General features: G+C 39.3%; 1 protein-coding gene and 1 long non-coding RNA gene across 3 annotated transcripts; one reads left to right on the forward strand and one right to left on the reverse strand.

Annotated features, from left to right (window-relative positions):
* Positions 1–2,402: 2,402 nt before the first annotated feature.
* Positions 2,403–4,306, reverse strand: LOC145428469 (uncharacterized). 2 transcript variants are annotated; one of them, XR_013908759.1, is made up of 2 exons: positions 3,816–4,306; positions 2,403–2,840 (listed from the first exon to the last, which is right to left on the reverse strand). It is a non-coding gene; the product is annotated as an uncharacterized LOC145428469 (long non-coding RNA). The 2 variants fall into 2 exon arrangements; XR_013908760.1 differs by lacking the exon at positions 3,816–4,306 and adding an exon at positions 2,998–3,803.
* A 9,124-nt stretch (positions 4,307–13,430) lies between these two features.
* dcaf7 (ddb1 and cul4 associated factor 7) lies at positions 13,431–20,342 on the forward strand. The gene is made up of 7 exons (XM_026164206.2): positions 13,431–14,016; positions 14,331–14,489; positions 16,129–16,240; positions 16,348–16,466; positions 16,555–16,764; positions 17,013–17,130; positions 19,083–20,342. Exons 1-7 carry the CDS (start codon positions 13,879–13,881, stop codon positions 19,253–19,255), a joined length of 1,029 nt encoding a protein of 342 aa, XP_026019991.1. The 5' UTR covers positions 13,431–13,878; the 3' UTR covers positions 19,256–20,342.
* The last annotated feature ends 151 nt before the right edge of the window (positions 20,343–20,493 follow it).

Below are 20,493 nucleotides of genomic sequence, written 5' to 3' on the forward strand. Positions count from 1 at the left end.
AATGAATTTAATAAAGTTTGATTTATCTGACTGCTTTGTTTCGCTTAATGTGCCTTATAATCCCGTGCACCTTATGGTCCGAAAAATGCGTACTGCACACTGCAGTTTAATGTTGCAAAGCACCTCTTTTTAACCATATAACCATATTATACGTGGTTATGCTCAGGATATGTCAGCCCATTTCTACTGGAAATGCCTTTTGGTTAAACTTTCAGCAAGGAATTTGCATTTGCACTGTTACATTTTTATAAAGCTTTAATGTACATAAAAACCAGCTTCTTGTTTAAGTGAAAATAAATGGAAGGTTGTCTTTTTGCGCTAGTAATGTTGTGGAGTTGTATTTTGTCTCGCATCAATTATATCGTCGGTTATATCGTTATCGCAAATTTTCAAATATATATCGTGATAAATATTTTTGGCCATATCACCCTGCTCTAGTTACAACGCTTTCTCCGTTATGAATTAACATGTTTTTATTGAATATTTGAAGAACCAGCAAAAAACCCCAGAAACTCTTGTAGAGGACAAAGTTAGAGATAGAAACGACAAGGAGCTGGTGCATCTAGTACAGGTAGAGCTGCTGCAAAAACCCACAGAGCTCAGCAGCCAGCGCAACAAATTCTGGATCCTTGGCTTTTAGTTAGCAGTTAGCATTAGCAGCACATCCTGCGTCCTATGTGAAAGGACCTTTATGCTGCGCACTGTGGCTCACAGCAATGGTCCCGGGTCAGCCCTGACTTTGTGTTAAACTAATCCTAAAGTAATAATGGTATTTCTAAACACTGATATACCACGACTTTATCTTTTCAACAGCTACTGAAAGTTAGGGGACCTAGCTTCTGTCGGATATTTACATAGAGATCCTCCAGCTTCATTCAAACTGTATTACCCTTCAAGGACCTGCAGTTCTGCAATTGGATAGTTAAATTTGTGACTGACATGACATTGGCCAATCAGCATCCTGCTATGCGATTACCTTTGTTCCTGACCACCGAGAACACTCACGTTAACTTATATCAAGTGGGAAAAAAGTTAGCTTGTTTATATTATGCTAACATAGCTGTGTCGCTAGCGGTCACGTAGCACATCATTATATACCAGCTAGCCCAACTTCAGTAGCCCTACAAACGTCACTGCTGTTTAGTTTTCTGTCTTCATTTATGTTGGAAGTGATAACAGAGCTGTACGTTTTAATTTGTTTCCAAAACCCCGCAGTCAGGACATGCTATATTGTATTTAGATAGAAGCTAGCGAGCTAACTCCCTGCTAACTTCCAACTCCGTTAAATGTCATAAATTCCGTTTTCATGGATGCCTGGATGTTAAACTCAATTGTTACACCTGGTAGAGCAGAACGCTGATCATTTTATTAAAGATGAAAGACTTTAGACAGTTTTTGTGATCGTTTGATATATGGACCTGCAGCAGAGTTTAGGCCCAGACACGGCTAGTGACGTCAGACTGAACGATTGGATTATAAATAATTCTAATTATACATCTTGCTTCCATATTTGTATCTTGTGTCACTAAAAATACATATTATTTTAATTTTATACATTGATTAATGACCTGCAGAATCTCCTTATCATATTAAGTGATTCATAATTGTCACTTTATGCTTTCTCCATCTCTAAAGTGATGACATTACACATTACATACTTTAGGTTCATTTTCTGCAGGCAGGTTTCTGACAGAGAACAGGCAGATTTACACTATAACATGCAGCGTTCTATAGATGGGCACATAAAGAAATGAAAAATTATATGTATGTGCTAACTTTCTAAACACTTTGTCACATTTATGATAAAGTAGATAAAACACATTTATGTCAGCCATGGCTCATAGTTCTTGTCTTTAAATTAACTTTGTCTGTGTGTGTTTCAGGTCCTGCACTCTCAAAGACTTCATGAACCAGCATTGCAGCCATGGGTCATTGTGAGCATCACAGGGAAAGTTGAAGCCGCCCACTGCACCTGTAAGGCCGGAGTCGCGGAGACTTGCACCCATGTCCCTGCTCTTCTGTTTAATGTAGAAGCAACAGTGTTGATCTGTGGCACAAGGACTGTTACAGATGAACCTGCATACTGGGTTTTGCTGGGTAATATGACCAGGATACAGTCAGTGGTTGGCCATAAGATGGACTTCTCCTCTTCAGCTGCCCAAAAAAAGGCTCTTGATCAAAACATAAACAGACCATCCGTATTGAAAGGTAAAAGGAGCCGTCCTCAAAAAAGAAAAATCCCACCTGCTACTGTGGAGGAGTTGTCACTGCTAATAATGCCATAATGTGTTATCTAGGGGTCTAGATTTATGCCCGTAGTGCACTGCCGTGTAAATAATTTGCATTTACTGAATATGTACTGACTGAGTCCCGCTGTTTAAAAATTGAATAAAGAAACAAACTAATTTTTGCCTCTTTTTTTTTTTATTAAAACCACTTTATAGAACATCACATCTGTTACAGTGTAGAATCCATGTCATTTATAGTTTACAAATGACAAAATGTTTACATAAAATCATGACAGTGTTTACATGATATCACCCACTACTAACACTACTTTATTTACTGTATCTTTTGGGGAAAAAAAGAAAATATACCGCTATTTATACAGAAAAAGACTTAAGAATATTTAACAGGAGCAGGTTTCATTTTTCCCTGGTTTTATTATCACACTGTTCAACAAACGGCAGCAAACCTTCACCATCTTATCCAGAAGGGTCAGCTCTTCACCCTCACATGGAAGAAGTAATCTGATTGGCATGGTGGTTTGTTTGAAGCAGGTCCCTTGTGTAGCGCTGGAACCCAGTCATGATGTTTCATCCATTTCATAGACTGGTTTGCTGCAATAATGCCAAATAATTAGCAACTCTATAAATAGAAGGTAGTTCTGCAAAATCACTCAGTAGGATGTTTGTTCTAATTTGCTATGAGCTCAGAGCGCATCGAAAAAATAAAACTAATAGGCTTTTATAAAGAGTGAACATATTTAGAACTTACCGGAATGAAAATGTCTGGAGCACCAACAGATATTTGGAGAGGGAAGAGAACTGGATATCTCACAGTTCTCTTCCCTCACAGCTGCTATCCAGGCTAGACGGCTTCGTTTGCTAACATCGATACACGAGCTGCCTCATGTTGCTTCCAGGTTGGGAAAGAATGAAAAGAGAAACCCTTTTCAAGCTTATTCTCTTGCCGGTCGTGCGATCGAACATTGCAGCCGACCACACAGCAAATATGAACGGTGGCTGTTGTGTGTGCCTTCGCTCCCTTTTCGCTTGCGCTTTGTTTAGACCCCCAAAATGGCGGATCGGGCCAAAATCCTTTCCACGCCCACCCCCGTGACATCACGCTTCAAAGCGTTTCTATATATTGATATCTATTGAATTTCTTAAAAACAACAAATCTCCAGGCACAGATGGGCTGGTGGCTGAATTCTATAAATTATTTTCTTTTCATCTTGCATCCTTTTTGTTGCAGGTTTATAATGAAAGTATTGAAAGGGGCACTCTGGCCTTACTCAAGGACTTATTACTTTAATTCCCAAACCTAAGAAGGACCTACTTTTTATAGACAACTGCAGACCAATAAGCCTCCTATATAATGATTATAAAATTTTAGCTCTATTGCTAGCTAGAAGAATTAAATATATTTTGGATGATATTGTAGATGAGACAGTCTGTATTTATGACAAACAGGCACATCTCCAATAATATTAGACTCGTTTCATTTCTGGTGCCGCTTACACAACAAGCCGGCCCGGAATTAACAGTTTTTATTTCTGCAGGAGCCAAAAAAAGAGTAGCTCCACCACTCACCCTAGCCGACTGTACAGGAAGAAATCCAGGCTCTCGCTGGGGCTGTGAATGCTGGCGGGGTGTCTGCCGCTTCCCTGTTGAAGAGGGGGCAGGGCTGGCTGAAGGTGATGTGAAAAAACCTGGCTGTTGTGGTGATGTGGGCAAACTCTGCTGCGGTGTGGAAATGTTGGATGCACTGGGGGTAACAATGATAATCCCTAGCATTTTATAAAACGCCTGTGCTGGCGTGAGCTGGTTGCTCGCAGGCTCATAGTATTCCCTTCCATGAGCTCTGCGTTTTCCTTCCTACTTGTCATATCTGTGTGTAGGCAGGCAGGAGGAGAGGACCCAAAACGCAGGACTCACAGAAGCGGAAGTAACTCAAAACACACAGCTTTATTGCTGGTATGAAACTGAAAAGGAAAAACACTAACTAAACTGGGTGAACAGAATAACCAAACTGGGTGAACAGAATAACTAGACAGGTTGGCATGCTGGCAAATGGAACACACAGAGGATGTGAGGGTGAACAGCCGTTAATGACGTGACACTGACACAAAGACACACTGGGCTTAAAATATACTGAGAGAGTCATCAAGGAATTAGAGACAGAAGGGGAACACAGCTGGGAGAAATAAGACCTAACGAGACAGGGAGAGCAAAGCCGGAACACTGACATCAGACAGGAACAAGAACCTTCAAAGTAAAACAGGAAACAAAACACACTTTACTAAGACACGGACTAGACAGAGAGAGACAGACTTGACACTGACCAAAGCCTACTAAATAATAAGCATAATCAAAACAGTATCACTGATTAATCAAATCATAATCTAGAAAAACACCAAAGCATGAAAAACAGAAAGCTGGGTCAACATGACCCAGAATTGTGACACTACTATTTTCGAGCTCTTGCTTGAGATCTGGGTTTTCTTTCCTAATATTTTGAGCTCTTCCCTGAGATCTGCGTTTTCTTTCTTAATATTTTAGAGCTCTTCCCTTCGTTCTGAGTTGTCTTTCCTACTATTTTTGAGCTCTTGCTTGAGATCTGCGTTTTCTTTCCTAATATTTTTGAGCTCTTCCCTGAGATCTGCGTTTGCTTTCTTTAGGGGCAGGGATAGCTCAGTAGGTAGAGTGGTGGCCCCATGATCGGAAGGTCGGGGGTTCGATTCCCCTGAACAGCTACCCTGAGGTACCCCTGAGCAAGGTACCATCCCTACACACTGCTCCCCGGGCGCCCAGTGGCTGCCCACTGCTTCACTGAGTGAATGGGTTAAATGCAGAGAGACATTTTCCCCACGGGGACCAATAAAGTAGCGATGGGATTTCCGGCTCTTTCGGTTCGGCTCACTAAAAAGAGCTGGCTCTTTCGGCTCCGAACCGGCTCTTCAGGTTGTTTTGTTGCTTTAATTAATTTATTATTAACAATAATATAAAATTATGCACAAAAGGAATTACTAACGTAAAAACAAGTGGTTTTATTTATATATGTTTATATATAAATATATGCGGTGGCCCCTAGAGACAAAACACGTACAAACTCCAAAACACATTTCTAGCATGAACTGAACTTCCAAAGCAGAGCTACTAGATCACTTAAATTACACAATTGAAAGCATGTGTGTATTGTTTGTGTATTTATACACAGGCACTCATATATATATTCAAATAATTTTAAAAAAAAGTTCATTTACCTGTTATTACCACACACCAAATCCGGTCGTTGGTACTTGCTGGCTTGTGTAGCCACAAGATAACAAAGGCTTTGAGTTTTTATGTGCTTCTGAGTTTTTATATGCTTCTGAGTTTTTACGTGCTTCGGAGTTTGTACGTGTTTTTACGTGTTTTGGAGTTTTTACGTGTTTTGGAGTTTGTACGTGTTTTTACGTGTTTTGGAGTTTGTACATGCTTCAGAGTTCATACGTGATTTGAAGTTTGTATGTGCTTTGTCTCTAGGGGCCACCGTAAATATACTTTTATTTATTCACTCCACATAAAATGTAATAAATAAATCATATAATACAAAAATCAACTATTCACATTTCAAGTTTTAACTATTTAAATTTTCAGCTTTTTCCTTTCACAAATTTAAAGTGAAAAGAACACAAAACACTGCAAACCACAACACAATTAAATATAAATTATAATATGAAAACTAAAAGAACATGCATATTCTCTGTCATATGGACCTGCATGAATAAACTTTCTCAATCCTTTATCATCTGCAACCGAAAATAGTTGTGGATGATTACTATACCTTTCTAATGTTGTTGTCCCTGCCACTCTTTCTCTCTCTCTGTTCCTGTGCTACTGAGTGTAACTACCGCCCCTCTATGGCGTTATTTTTGTGCCACTATTCTGAGCACACGTAAAAAAGGTTTGCAGGTGCAAGTGTTGCATTTTATCATGACCCCACAGAGCGGGACATTCACTTTAGCCGAAAAGCATTGAGATGGCCCAGCAAGCTGCAGGAACAACAATGGCCACTGTGGCAAGACCTAAACCTACTTTAAGTAGGCGCTGATTATTTTCCACATTTTTCACGAGTTCTGCATTCGCTTTCGTGCTTTTTTCGAGCTCTTCCCTGAGCTTTGTGTTGTCTTTCCTGCTATTTTCAAGCTCTTCCAAGAGCTTTGCGTTTTCTTTACTGCTATTTTCAAGCTCTTCCCTGAGCTCTGTGTTGTCTTTCCTGCTATATTCGAGCTCTTCCATGAGCTCTGCGTTTTCCTCCCTACTATTTTTGAGCTCTTCCATGAGTTCTGAGTTGTCTTTCCTACTATTTTCGAGCTCTTGCTTGAGATCTGGGTTTTCTTTCCTAATATTTTTGAGCTCTTCCCTGAGATCTGCGTTTTCTTTCTTAATATTTTTGAGCTCTTCCATGAGTTCTGAGTTGTCTTTCCTACTATTTTTGAGCTCTTGCTTGAGATCTGGGTTTTCTTTCCTAATATTTTTGAGCTCTTCCCTGAGATCTGCGTTTTCTTTCTTAATATTTTCGACCTCTTCCATGAGTTCTGAGTTGTCTTTCCTACTATTTTTGAGCTCTTCCCTGAGATCTGGGTTTTCTTTCCTAATATTTTTGAGCTCTTCCCTGAGATCTGCGTTTTCTTTCTTAATATTTTCGACCTCTTCCATGAGTTCTGAGTTGTCTTTCCTACTATTTTTGAGCTCTTCCCTGAGATCTGGGTTTTCTTTCCTAATATTTTTGAGCTCTTCCCTGAGATCTGCGTTTTCTTTCTTAATATTTTAGAGCTCTTCCATGAGTTCTGAGTTGTCTTTCCAAATATTTTTGAGCTGTTGCTTGAGATCTGCGTTTTCTTTCTTAATATTTTCGACCTCTTCCATGAGTTCTGAGTTGTCTTTCCAAATATTTTTGAGCTGTTGCTTGAGATCTGCGTTTTCTTTCTTAATATTTTCGACCTCTTCCATGAGTTCTGAGTTGTCTTTCCTACTATTTTTGAGCTCTTCCCTGAGATCTGGGTTTTCTTTCCTAATATTTTTGAGCTCTTCCCTGAGATCTGCGTTTTCTTTCTTAATATTTTAGAGCTCTTCCATGAGTTCTGAGTTGTCTTTCCAAATATTTTTGAGCTGTTGCTTGAGATCTGCGTTTTCTTTCTTAATATTTTCGACCTCTTCCCTGAGCTCTATGTTGTCTTTCCTGCTATATTCGAGTTCTTCCATGAGCTCTGCGTTTTCCTCCCTAGTATTTTTGAGCTCTTCCATGAGTTCTGAGTTGTCTTTCCTACTATTTTTGAGCTCTTGCTTGAGATCTGGGTTTTCTTTCCTAATATTTTTGAGCTCTTCCCTGACATCTGCGTTTTCTTTCTTAATATTTTCGACCTCTTCCATGAGTTCTGAGTTGTCTTTCCTACTATTTTTGAGCTCTTGATTGAGATCTGGGTTTTCTTTCCTAATATTTTTGAGCTCTTCCATGAGTTCTGAGTTGTCTTTCCTACTATTTCTGAGCTCTTGCTTGAGATCTGCATTTTCTTTCCTAATATTTTTGAGCTCTTCCCTGAGATCTGCGTTGTCTTTCCAACTATTTTTGAGCTCTTGCATGAGATCTGCGTTTTCTTTCTTAATATTTTCGACCTCTTCCATGAGTTCTGAGTTGTCTTTCCTACTATTTTTGAGCTCTTCCCTGAGATCTGGGTTTTCTTTCCTAATATTTTTGAGCTCTTCCCTGAGATCTGCGTTTTCTTTCTTAATATTTTAGAGCTCTTCCATGAGTTCTGAGTTGTCTTTCCAAATATTTTTGAGCTGTTGCTTGAGATCTGCGTTTTCTTTCTTAATATTTTCGACCTCTTCCATGAGTTCTGAGTTGTCTTTCCTACTATTTTTGAGCTCTTCCCTGAGATCTGGGTTTTCTTTCCTAATATTTTTGAGCTCTTCCCTGAGATCTGCGTTTTCTTTCTTAATATTTTAGAGCTCTTCCATGAGTTCTGAGTTGTCTTTCCAAATATTTTTGAGCTGTTGCTTGAGATCTGCGTTTTCTTTCTTAATATTTTCGACCTCTTCCCTGAGCTCTATGTTGTCTTTCCTGCTATATTCGAGTTCTTCCATGAGCTCTGCGTTTTCCTCCCTAGTATTTTTGAGCTCTTCCATGAGTTCTGAGTTGTCTTTCCTACTATTTTTGAGCTCTTGCTTGAGATCTGGGTTTTCTTTCCTAATATTTTTGAGCTCTTCCCTGACATCTGCGTTTTCTTTCTTAATATTTTCGACCTCTTCCATGAGTTCTGAGTTGTCTTTCCTACTATTTTTGAGCTCTTGATTGAGATCTGGGTTTTCTTTCCTAATATTTTTGAGCTCTTCCATGAGTTCTGAGTTGTCTTTCCTACTATTTCTGAGCTCTTGCTTGAGATCTGCATTTTCTTTCCTAATATTTTTGAGCTCTTCCCTGAGATCTGCGTTGTCTTTCCAACTATTTTTGAGCTCTTGCATGAGATCTGCGTTTTCTTTCTTAATATTTTTGAGCTCTTCCCTTTGTTTTGCATTTCTTCTACGGTTGTGCTCAAATTGAAGCACTACGTCTCTGTGAATTTGAGACAGTCTCATCTCACTAGCCTCAAGCTGCACTCTTAGTGACTCATCTCCACTATCGCTTCCAGAAGATAAGTTATTTAATGACTCCTGTGGCATTTTTTTAAAGGTTTAAAGCACCGTGTCACAGGTTAAATACGTATTAGCTTTGTCTAAAACAACTGGCTGTTTCTGAAAATGCTCCAATGTAAACTGTTAAAGGAGCTCCCTATTTAAGGACTAGCAGAGAGCGTGAAGTCGACCGTGACGTCAGAATGGTCCTTTGTGAAGATCAAAGGATCAAAGAGCGGGGTGCGTTCCAAGATGGCCGAGTAAGTACACGCTGGTCGTGTCCAAATTCAAGGGCTACATCCTCCTGAGGCCGCATTTGTAGACCGATTACGTCACAGCGACGCGCCGAAGGCTGTCCAAATTCGTAGGCTGTGTCCCAATTCAGGGTCTGCACGCTTGAAGTACGCGCACTACGCGCACTACGCGTACTACGTACGGTGCGTACTATAAGTACAAGAATCTTTATCTTTATCTGTTGTACAGTGTCCTTGGGTGCTTTGAAAGGCGCTATTTAAATAAAATGTATTATTATTATTATTATTATTAAGAAGTGCAGAAGTGAGAGGCTTGTGAAATGGGACGGTCTAGCCTTCGTCTCGCTGTTCAGGTTGCCTAGCAACCATGATACTAATCGCGAGAAACGTTACATGCATGAAGGAGAAAGGAGATGTGACATAAATGAAGGAGAAAAAAATGTTTTGTTGGTCATTCATTTTTGTCATGACATCACTTTGATCAGTTGAGTATCTGAGGCTGAGACCACAGGACTGTAAAACATGATTGTTGGGCTTCATTTCTGTACTGAACAGTCATTTCAAGATTAGTTAGTAAATAACAATTAGCTAATGTTGTTCATGAGACTAAAATCATCTCCCTGTGGTAATGTAAATATAATATGGCCAATATTATAGTATTGTCAGATTATTATGAGTGATATATATACACACACACACACACTCACACACATACATATATACACACACACACACACACATATATATATATATATATATATGTGTGTGTGTGTGTATATATGTGTGTGTGTGTGTGTGTATATATATATATATATATATACATATATATATATATATATGTGTGTGTGTGTGTGTGTATATATATGTGTGTGTGTGTGTGTATATATATGTGTGTGTGTGTGTGTATATATATATATATATATATATACATATATATATATGTATATATATATATGTGTGTGTGTGTGTGTATATATATGTGTGTGTGTGTGTGTATATATATATATATGTAACTGCACAAAAAATACTGCAGTACATTACACATTAACAAATCAGTGCGAATGCTGATTAAGCATTATGAAAAATGTAGTGTAGTCCTTATTATGCCATTGTACAACAAAAGCACACGAGTGAGAAGAAAGCAATCGTTGCAAATGTCATACATTATTTGATAGATGTATTATTATTATTATTAACCTTTATTTAACCAGGGAAAGTCCCATTGAGATTAAAAACCTCTTTTGCAAGGGAGTCCTGGCCAAGAGGCGACAACACGTTGAAATTACAAAGTTACATACATATTATAAATAACAATTACATTTTAAAAACATTTTTCTCTGGCTCTCTCAATCTGGACTTAAAAGCATTTAATGAAATAAGATCTGCTATCTTCCAGTCTTTTTGCATCATGTTCCATGTGAAAGGGGCAGCATAAGTAAAAGCCCTCTTTCCCAGTTCAGTTCTGGCAAATGGAACATTGAGCAATAAAAGATCGCTTGAACGCAGGCTGTAAGAAACAGTACTTCTCCGTGTGAGCAGATCGCAAATGTAGGTGGGCATTTGTCCAAGCAGGGCCTTATAAATAAAGATGCACCAGTGAGCAAACCTCCTGGAGGACAACGAAGGCCATCCCACTCGAGCGTACAGATCACAACAATGGGTCAAGGCCCTACAGTTTGTAATAAACCGTAAGGAGGCATGATAAACTGAGTCAATCTTATGAAGACACTGGGCGGAAGCATTCATGTACAGCAGATCACCATAATCTAAAACAGATAAAAATGTAGCATTTACAAGACGCTTTTTTGTCTCAAAAGAAAAGCAAAATTTGTTTCGAAAGAAAAATCCCAATTTTAGTTTGAGTTTTTTCACAAGATTGTCTATGTGAGGTTTAAAGGTCAGAGAATCATCAATTAAAAAGCCAAGATATTTATACGTATGCACCACTTCTATGAGGTTTCCCTCAAGAGTGGACACCAAGGGGACAGTTTGAGGAAATCTCTTCATGTTCGAAAACAACATTAGCTTTGTCTTTTCAGCATTGAGAACCAATTTCAGCTCCAGAAGTGTGTGCTGAACCACGTCAAAAGCTTTCTGCAACGATTCTATTGCCTTTTCAAAGTTTGAGCCAAAGGAATAAATAACTGTGTCATCAGCATAAAAATGCATACTAGCATTGGACACATTTTGTCCCAAATCATTTATATACATGATGAACAGCAGAGGTCCTAAAATTGAACCCTGTGGCACCCCAGTGTGAATATTCAAAAGTTCTGAGCACAGATTTTCACATTTAATGCATTGAGTCCTGTCACTCAAATAATTAGTAAACCAGGAGACAACATGTCTAGACAGCCCCAAAGAAAGAAGCCTATGCTTTAAAATGGCGTGATCCACAGTGTCGAAAGCTTTTGACAGGTCAATAAAGAGAGAAGCACAGTGCTGTTTTTTATCAAGAGCAACAAGTATGTCATTTATCACTTTTGTGGCAGCCGTGACAGCACTATGCTGAACCCAGATTGTAGTTTTGAAAGAACTTCATTAGAGTACAAGAACTCTTTTAATTGCTCACTGACGAGAGACTCAAGGACTTTTGCCAAAACACACAAGTTTGATATTGGCCTGTAATTAGTCAAAATGGCCGGGTCGCCTCCTTTTAATATTGGCGTAACAAAAGCAGACTTCCAAACAAGTGGAATTTCTTTATTTTGGATTGAAAGATTAAAAAGGATCGTAAGAGGTTGTGCAATGTAATCAGCTGCTATTTTCAGAAAATAGGGCTCTATTAAGTCTGGCCCTGGGGGTTTCCTGTGATCTAAGGCTTTAAGAGCTTTATGCACTTCCTGGACAGAAAAAGGAGAAAAATCAAAAAGCTCCCCAATATATGTTTGGGGTTCTGTGCAGGGAATCATGGGGGCTGCTCCAACAGAGTTAAATAAAAAACCAGTAGCTACAAAGTGCTTGTTAAAGCTGTTTAAGACCTCAGTTCTGTCATAAACTGGGACAGAATCTTTTAAAATGAATTTTGGAAGAGCCTGTGATATTTTATTTATAGATAAGGACTTAATTACTTTCCAAAATTTCTGAGGGTTATTGAGGTTTTCTGTAGTAACAGATAAATAATATTCTGACTTAGCCTTCTTGATAAGTGTCGTGCATTTGTTTCTTAATTTCCTGAAGTCTAACCAGTCAGTCAGGGAATCGTTTTTCCTAGCTTTTGCCCATGCCACGTTACGCTGATGGATGGACTCTGATAATTCCGATGAAAACCAAGGGTTCTCCCGTCCCTTGACCCTAAATTTTTTGGCAGGTGCATGCTTATTTAAAATCTTCATAAAAATTTCTTTAAAATAAGCCCAAGCCAGATGGATGTCTGGTATCAGACTCAAGTTTTCCCAATTTACCATAGACAAGTCATAATGAAACGCTTGCTCATTAAATATTTTAAAATTTCTTTTACAGATGATACGCGGTTTACATTTAGGGATTTTAGTGTTCCTACTGGTAGCAACTACACAATGATCACTTAAATCATTACAAATCACGCCTAGAGACAGAAACTTATGAGGGACATTTGTTAGAATTAGGTCAATCAAAGTAGATTTGTCAGGACTCTTTATATTTGGCCTTGTAGGTAGGTTGACCAACTGGCTAAGATTAACAGAGTCACAGAAGGATTTAAATTCATCAGAAGCTATATTCAGCCAGTCCCAGTTCAAGTCTCCGGCCAATAGAAGTTCGTTATATTTTAATTTGGACAGAAGATGCTTTAGAGATAATAAAGTTTCCTTTACAGCAGACGGAGGCCTATAGCACCCAACAACTGTTATAGAAAGAGACTTTACTATTTTAATATCCAAAGCCAAGAATTCCATTTGTTTAGGAATAGATACAGATAAAACAATGGATACTTCATATCTTGATTTAACATAAATTGCTGTAAGCTGTATGAATATGATATTACTAAAGACAATTTACTCATAGGTGATTTAGACTCATTGACGTACTGTTGCTGTCCCCAGAAAGGCAAAGTAACTAACATTCTTCGACTTTTTCCGCATGTAAAAGGAAATTGCATTTGTGATGAGATGATGGATTGTATGTTTGTCGGGAAATTTTTGGGAAGAAAAATGAGGAAATATTTGCTCTATTTCAGCATTTTCAAACACTGGTTCAACTTGGACAACTTGATTAGTGTTTCAGTTTGGTTTCCACATTCACAAAATCGTTTCAGTTTTAATTATTTCTCAAAAGTCTATTTTTTTAAATATTTATTTTAGTAAACAACATTATTTTTCACAACTAGTTTTAGCTTTTAGTTTCGTTTTAGTTTAACCTGGGAAGAAGCACAGGCGTTACAGGGAGCAGCAGTTTCCACCTTTTAATCACCCGCTATTTACATCCAACCAGCAGGTGGCGGTAATGCATCTCTAAGCTTCTTCGCTGACCGCCAATAAATTCAAGAGTAGAGGGGCTTTTATGTTGGAAATACTAACCGGAAGTCATCTGGATATCGTGTGACTTGACCTTTTCTTCAGGTTGAAGCCAGCGATGGTACTCTTTGTTAAGTAACGTGGTGGTAAACGTTGCTTTCAGACAAGATTTGCTCATTTAAATAGCCGCTGTCGCCGTGTCTGCCGTCATTTGTTCATACAAGTTAAAGAAGCGGTCGAACTTCGCTTGTGGGACTACTTAAATCGCAGTTCGCTGACGCTGGTGTGTTGGCTGCAGTTCGAGGGGGGATGTCTCTTCACGGCAAAAGAAAAGAAATCTACAAATACGAAGCGCCATGGACGGTGTACGCCATGAACTGGAGCGTCCGTCCGGACAAACGGTTTCGGTTGGCTCTCGGCAGCTTCGTGGAGGAATACAACAACAAGGTGCGCAGTGTGGTTTGGGCCGCCAGCAGCTAACGCAGCGTTGACGAATTAATGCTAATGCTAGCTGCCCTAGCGTACAATAACAATGTCCGATCTGTTGTTATTTACCAGTAAAACTAAAACAACAACAGTGGGCATATGTGTTAATAACCAGCGCGTCTTTTGTTGTGTATTACTAATAATATCCCTTAGTAACGCCACTATAAATGGATAATTCTAACTCCGAACCCCCTTGGGAACAGTCATTTGGTTTCATTCCCGATATATCAGGTCGTCTGTTTGATATGACAGGAGATGTTTTCCCTCCTGCACAGGTTCAGCTGGTGGGTCTGGAGGAAGAGAGCTCAGAGTTTGTCTGCAGGAACACATTTGACCACCCTTACCCCACCACCAAGATCATGTGGATCCCAGACACGAAGGGGGTCTATCCAGACCTGCTGGCCACCAGTGGGGACTACCTGCGCATTTGGAGGGTAAGAATACAGATAACTGTGTTTTATATAGGAAAATCCTGAACGCTACAAAGAGAACAAGTAAAATATAATAGATAATATGAATTAAAACCGCGAGTTTCCAAAAGTGATTTAAAAGAAAACGGCAAACAAGACACGGTTAGAGTAGTATGTTGTGAGCAAAGGGGTCGCCACACAGGAACGAGGGTGTTGGAAGACATGTATGAGTACAGCGTGATAGTGGTGAGGATCAGCTCTGTGCCCCTTCTTGTTTGCACTGGTGATGGACAGGCTGAGAGATGAGGTTAGACAGGCGCATCCATGGACTGTGATGTTCACATGATATCGTGATCTGTAGTGAGAGAAGGGAGCAGGTGGAAGAGAGTCTGGAGAAGTGGAGGTATGTTCTAGAGAAGATTAAATTATTAGAAGAATCAAAACAGAATATATGTGAGTGAATGAGAGGGTGACACGTGTAACAATGAAGACGCAAGCAGCATAGGTAGGCAAGAGAAGTGAAGAAGAGAGTGCAGGCAGGGGGAAGGGAGTGGAGATGAGTTTCAGGGGTGATTTGTAGCACAAGGATAGGAGGAGTGAGAGGGGAGGTTTACAGAGTGATAGTGAGATTAGACATGATTAGAAATGAGTACATCAGAGGGAAAGCTCAGGTTGAGTGGTTTGGAGCCAGATTTAAAGAGGCAAGGCTGAGATGGTTTGGACATGTCCATAGGGAGTGATGGCGAATATTGGTCAAAGGAGGCCTGAATATGGAGCTGCTAGACAGGAGTAAAATAGGAGGACTACAGAGAGAAGATTCGTAGATGTAATGAGAAAGGACATGCAGAGGGTTGGTGTGACAGAAGAGGATGCTTAGAGACAGGGTGAGATGGAGAGAGATGAGCTGCTGTGCTCTAAAAGCAGCAGTTGAAAGATGAAGAATAACAGGGAAGAGATCAAGATGACATCTCTTTATGACCTACTGGCTTTTAGAGTGATCATTAAATATTTTTAATACCTACTATTATGTTTTAAGTTGTACTCTAAAACAGACGGGGAGTAAGTCACCTGATTAAATGTAAGAGCCTGTGGGGCGAAGAAGAATTTGCATTAATTTAACTGGGATGAAATGAATGCACGATTCTGCTTGTTAAAGTCTTAGGAGATAAAATGAGCAGATAACAAATGTAACTGGAGGATCAGACAGCCAATTGTGTTAACAAATAAGAGCTATTTTGTGTCTCTGCGCTATGGAGCTTTGCTGTTGTTAAAAAAATATATATTAATAACACATCAATGACCCACATTTTACTTCTTTATTATGAACTGAAAGTGTCCCGCTGTTCTAACTATTACCTCATGGAACAAATGCATGATTTAATCCTCTTTAGTTGCTAAAAACATATCCAGCTGTTTTAAAAGCAGGAAATATTACATTTGTGAATTGTTGAGGACTTTTAAGAAGATGCATTTGGTCTTTTTTTTTTTTTTATGTTTTCATAGCAAAAGTAAAAACGGTATTTCCAGCCTTATTTAACTTGTCTGCTGCTGAAATGCACAACTGCATGTAAAAGGACTAAAAGATTTTTTTCGTCCTGGAGGCTGGCTGGTGGCACATTAGCTGGTAGCACTTGTTGTATAAGTCCTTGGGTTTGTGTTGCAGGTCAGCGACACAGAAACACGTCTTGAATGTTTGCTGAATAACAACAAGAACTCAGACTTCTGCGCTCCCCTCACCTCCTTTGACTGGAATGAAGTCGATCCTAATCTACTTGGTAAGTAACCCAGTATGTCATAAACTGTAAAGAGTTACTAAATTGAATGTAGTTTTTCTTTCTTTTGTGACCTTTGAAATCGTTAAGCTTTGTTGCTTTTTCTGCAGGTACTTCCAGTATTGACACCACCTGCACAATCTGGGGGTTGGAAACCGGCCAGGTGTTGGGACGAGTTAACCTTGTGTCTGGACACGTGAAGACCCAGCTGATCGCCCACGACAAAGAGGTGTGTGTGTTTGGAGCCCAGAGGTGATCCCTGTTTTGCTGTGTATGCACAGGAATATTTAATTGAATCCAGCTGTTTGTCTCTGCAGGTGTATGACATCGCGTTCAGCCGTGCAGGAGGTGGTAGAGACATGTTCGCCTCTGTTGGAGCCGATGGATCCGTCCGCATGTTTGACCTGCGACACCTCGAGCACAGCACCATCATCTACGAGGACCCCCAGCACCACCCGCTCCTCCGTCTCTGCTGGAACAAACAGGACCCCAACTACCTGGCCACGATGGCCATGGATGGCATGGAGGTGGGTTTGCTTTAAAATACTATAACACTTTTTTTTGTTTGTTTGTTTTAGGGAGCAAAAAAAGTAACATTTAGATTTTTTGGGGCATGTAATTATCAAAGTACCTCTTCCAGAGTTTTCCATTAAATACCTCAGCAGAAGGAGATTCCCAGAAAGACCTTAGCCATTTTGTAACATCAGGCCACATTTTATCTGTTTGAGGAAAATAGTTTTATTATTATTTAATTTGAAATCTTTTTGTTTAATAGGTGGTTATCCTGGATGTACGCGTGCCCTGCACTCCAGTGGCTCGGCTGAACAACCATCGCGCTTGTGTTAACGGCATCGCGTGGGCACCGCACTCCTCATGTCACATCTGCACCGCAGGTAAGCAAACTGCAAGCAGGCCTTCAGTAAAATTAGAACCACTCACGGAGATGTGTGATCTCAGGTACCGCTAAGACGTAAAATAACACACTTCAGTGTTTAACTAGAAGTTTATATTTGTGTTTTTAAAGGCTTGTAAGATACCAATATGCTGGATTTTGATTTGTAATATTAACTTACCTTTTCTTAGAAACAGAAAACCAGGACTCATGCTACAAAGTCATTCACTTGTATTTTGATATGCTTAAGACAAATAGCGACATATACAATATGAAAAAAACTACGTGTGGGTAATTTAACCATTTAGTGGGGCTTTATCCTTCAGTGGGAAATTTGTGAAATGTTGTGCTTGGCCCATTAAATACTGTTGTTCCATTTCCACAAACTACAAACACGCTCCATCTACCATAAGCAGCAGACTTCAAGCACACTACAAAAAAGTGTAACAGTCATGATTATTTGGCCATCAAATCTCCACCTGTCCATGTCTGTAACGGGCTATAATTGAGGCTTTTGACTGTAGTCGTATGTCCTGCTTCTGATGTTAGGGGCCATGAAATGTTTAATTGGTGCATTATGTAAAAGATTATAACATGCTATTTTATTTTTGTGGTTTTATGATATTTGGCAAACAGCTTCGACCATATTTGAGCAAGGGAGGTGCATTACCTACTGCCAAGCAACAGTGAAAACAAGCGACACAGCATGCAAAAACCCAAAGTTCACTTTCATTTATTTGTCTTCACATTTTTTTTTACAAAACTTTTTTTTTTTAGATTTCTTTTTAAATGTCAAAACATCTAGATTAACATGCAAAAACAGATTTGATCGGTCTTTGTTCGTTTCTTCAGAATTTTTAATTTGAAATAGCAAACTGTGTCCGTTCTTTGAATTATTTTGATTTAGGAAAAATGCAAATAGATAAATACTGAATGTTGCACTCACTCCCCACGCCGTGAGCGGGGGTTTCCCCTTATAGCCAAAATGTTTGCTGGATGAGGATATGGAGCGAAATAGTGCATGGTTTATTTACCAAATTTCCTCTTGTGGGACAATTAAATGATTATTCTATTCTATTTACAGTTTATTGTAGATGTTTTGCAGACCGTGAGGTTGAGATAACAAACATTAGAATTATCGGAAATTCCTTTTCTTGACAGTGTCAGGCTGTTTCTTTATGGGTGGTTTTTCTGTACCGAGTCTCACGTATTTTAGGACATGAAATATTGCATAAATGGTTTGATTTGTCTTGTAAACCATGACCTTAACAAAGTGTAATGATTTTACTTTAAACACCAAAACCAACATTTGTCTACTTAAAATAAGTTTGGGCAGAAATACAAAACGATATTTAATAAAAACACTTTAGTTTTCTAAAAGTGTGTTGGGCGAGACTTCTCTTTAAAGAAGAGTGCTTTGCCTTTCCCATTTAGTTTTTTTTCTTTTTTTGTGGTAACTGAAACAACCTTCTCTTTGTTGTCAGTATGTCAGTGATTAAGTTAATAAAATCGGTCATAAAAAGCCCGTGGATAGGCCAAATATTCAGTGCAGCAGTTATCCAAATGTTGTGTTCGTTGCTGTAGAAAGTATAACAAAGATTCGATTCACGATTTAAGATGACTCTGCCGCACATCATCACGTCAGAATAGATCAGAACAGCAGTTTTCCAGCTTTAAGCCAGGGTCTGGATAGAAAGGTGCACTGTTCTTTGCTGCTTTTAAGAAAATTCAATATTAGCAGTGTGCTCATTTTGTTACATTTTCTTTAAAGTTATTTTGCCCAGCCCTGGCATAATTATGTTAGAGGAAGCACTTAAACATTTTATTTCCACCTCAGCACCGATATCTCTGCTTTGCCTGCTTCCCGGGTTTCCTTTTCTGTTCTTTTTTTTAAAAATTCATTAATTGATTGTTTACATTTTATTGTTCCCTTTTCTTTCCATCTCCTCTAAGCTGACGACCACCAGGCCCTGATCTGGGACATCCAACAGATGCCACGGGCCATCGAGGACCCGATCCTGGCCTACACCGCCGAAGGCGAGATAAACAACGTGCAGTGGGCCTCCACGCAGCCGGACTGGATCGCCATCTGCTATAACAACTGCCTGGAGATCCTGCGTGTGTGAAGTCACGGAGAAGGAGCGCCATTTCAGATGTGGACTTTTTTTTCCGTTCTCATTCCTACGTTTTCAAGACGAGGATGAGGTGTCGAGTGAACTCTCTGAATGTGTTTGGAATATTAAACACCTGCTCCGCAATAACCTGGTTTACAATGTTTTTTCCATGTCTTTACTGTTATATTAACCGTGTTTAAGCACTTATTTATTTTGCTCACATGGTAGTGTTCAGCAGCTGGAAGAGACACGAGTGCTTTGAGCTGCTGCGTATGAAAGTCCGATTTTTGTACTCCTCGGTGTGATTTGTAGCCAGCCGTGTGATATTCATGAAGGGTTTACCTTCCTTGTACATTTCATCTGTTTCCTTTCTAAAGGTTGATACCAGCTACTGTAGGTGCCAGAAGATGGCCTCTCTAATATGTAGGAATATGTTGTAGCCTTTCTCGTGAATGCATACCTTTTTATCGATAATTCGAGGATTAATATATTGCAGTCTTGTTTACCCTTGTGGCAATTAAAGCTGTTAAATTTGGGTGTATGTACTCTCTTCAGATGACTGTGCCCAGCCTCAAGCTTGTGACTGGTGCAACTTTTCGAAAAATGTAAAATAACCTGAGAGGGTTCATGTTGTCACTGCAGTGGTGTGTCATCATATGTTGTGTTTTAGTTCGGCTGGCGATGCTGTGAAGCAACCGTGTACAGCAGCACTCAAAACCTACCAGAGCAATGTTGTTCAACCTTTTATTGCCCCCACCCCCCAATTATTCAATTATTCTCCTCTTTGTCTTATTTTTACATGTAGAAAGTTGTGCTTGGAAAGCTGCATTTTTTTTTTTCATACGCGTGAGCTGTAAAAATGGGAGGAAAAAACTTTCTGACTGTTTATGTCTGCCTCTTTTTTTGTTGTTGTTTTCAGTAATTAAAGGGTCATGTCCTTGTAGCATGCCATTACAAGACAAATTGTACATACATATAAATATATCAACTCAAGTTGTTTGTAAGACAAGTGTTCATGCCGTAGTCTTTTTTTCTTTTCATAAAGTTTAATATGGAATTTACTCAAATAAATTGTATTCCTCCATGTCTTACAAACTAAGCCTTGTGTTGCCTTATTTCTTTTTTGCCCCCCAGCTTTTGTAAGATCATTTTACTGTTGCTGCCTTTGCATGGCACGAGTTAATCTATTTAGAAAGCTACTGCTGTCAGCACATTCATCCTGCAGTTCTCAGAGAGCCAGAGCTGTCTAT

Source organism: Astatotilapia calliptera, chromosome 4 (assembly GCF_964374335.1).
Source record: "Astatotilapia calliptera chromosome 4, fAstCal68.1, whole genome shotgun sequence".
Classification (NCBI taxonomy): Eukaryota; Metazoa; Chordata; class Actinopteri; order Cichliformes; family Cichlidae; genus Astatotilapia; species Astatotilapia calliptera.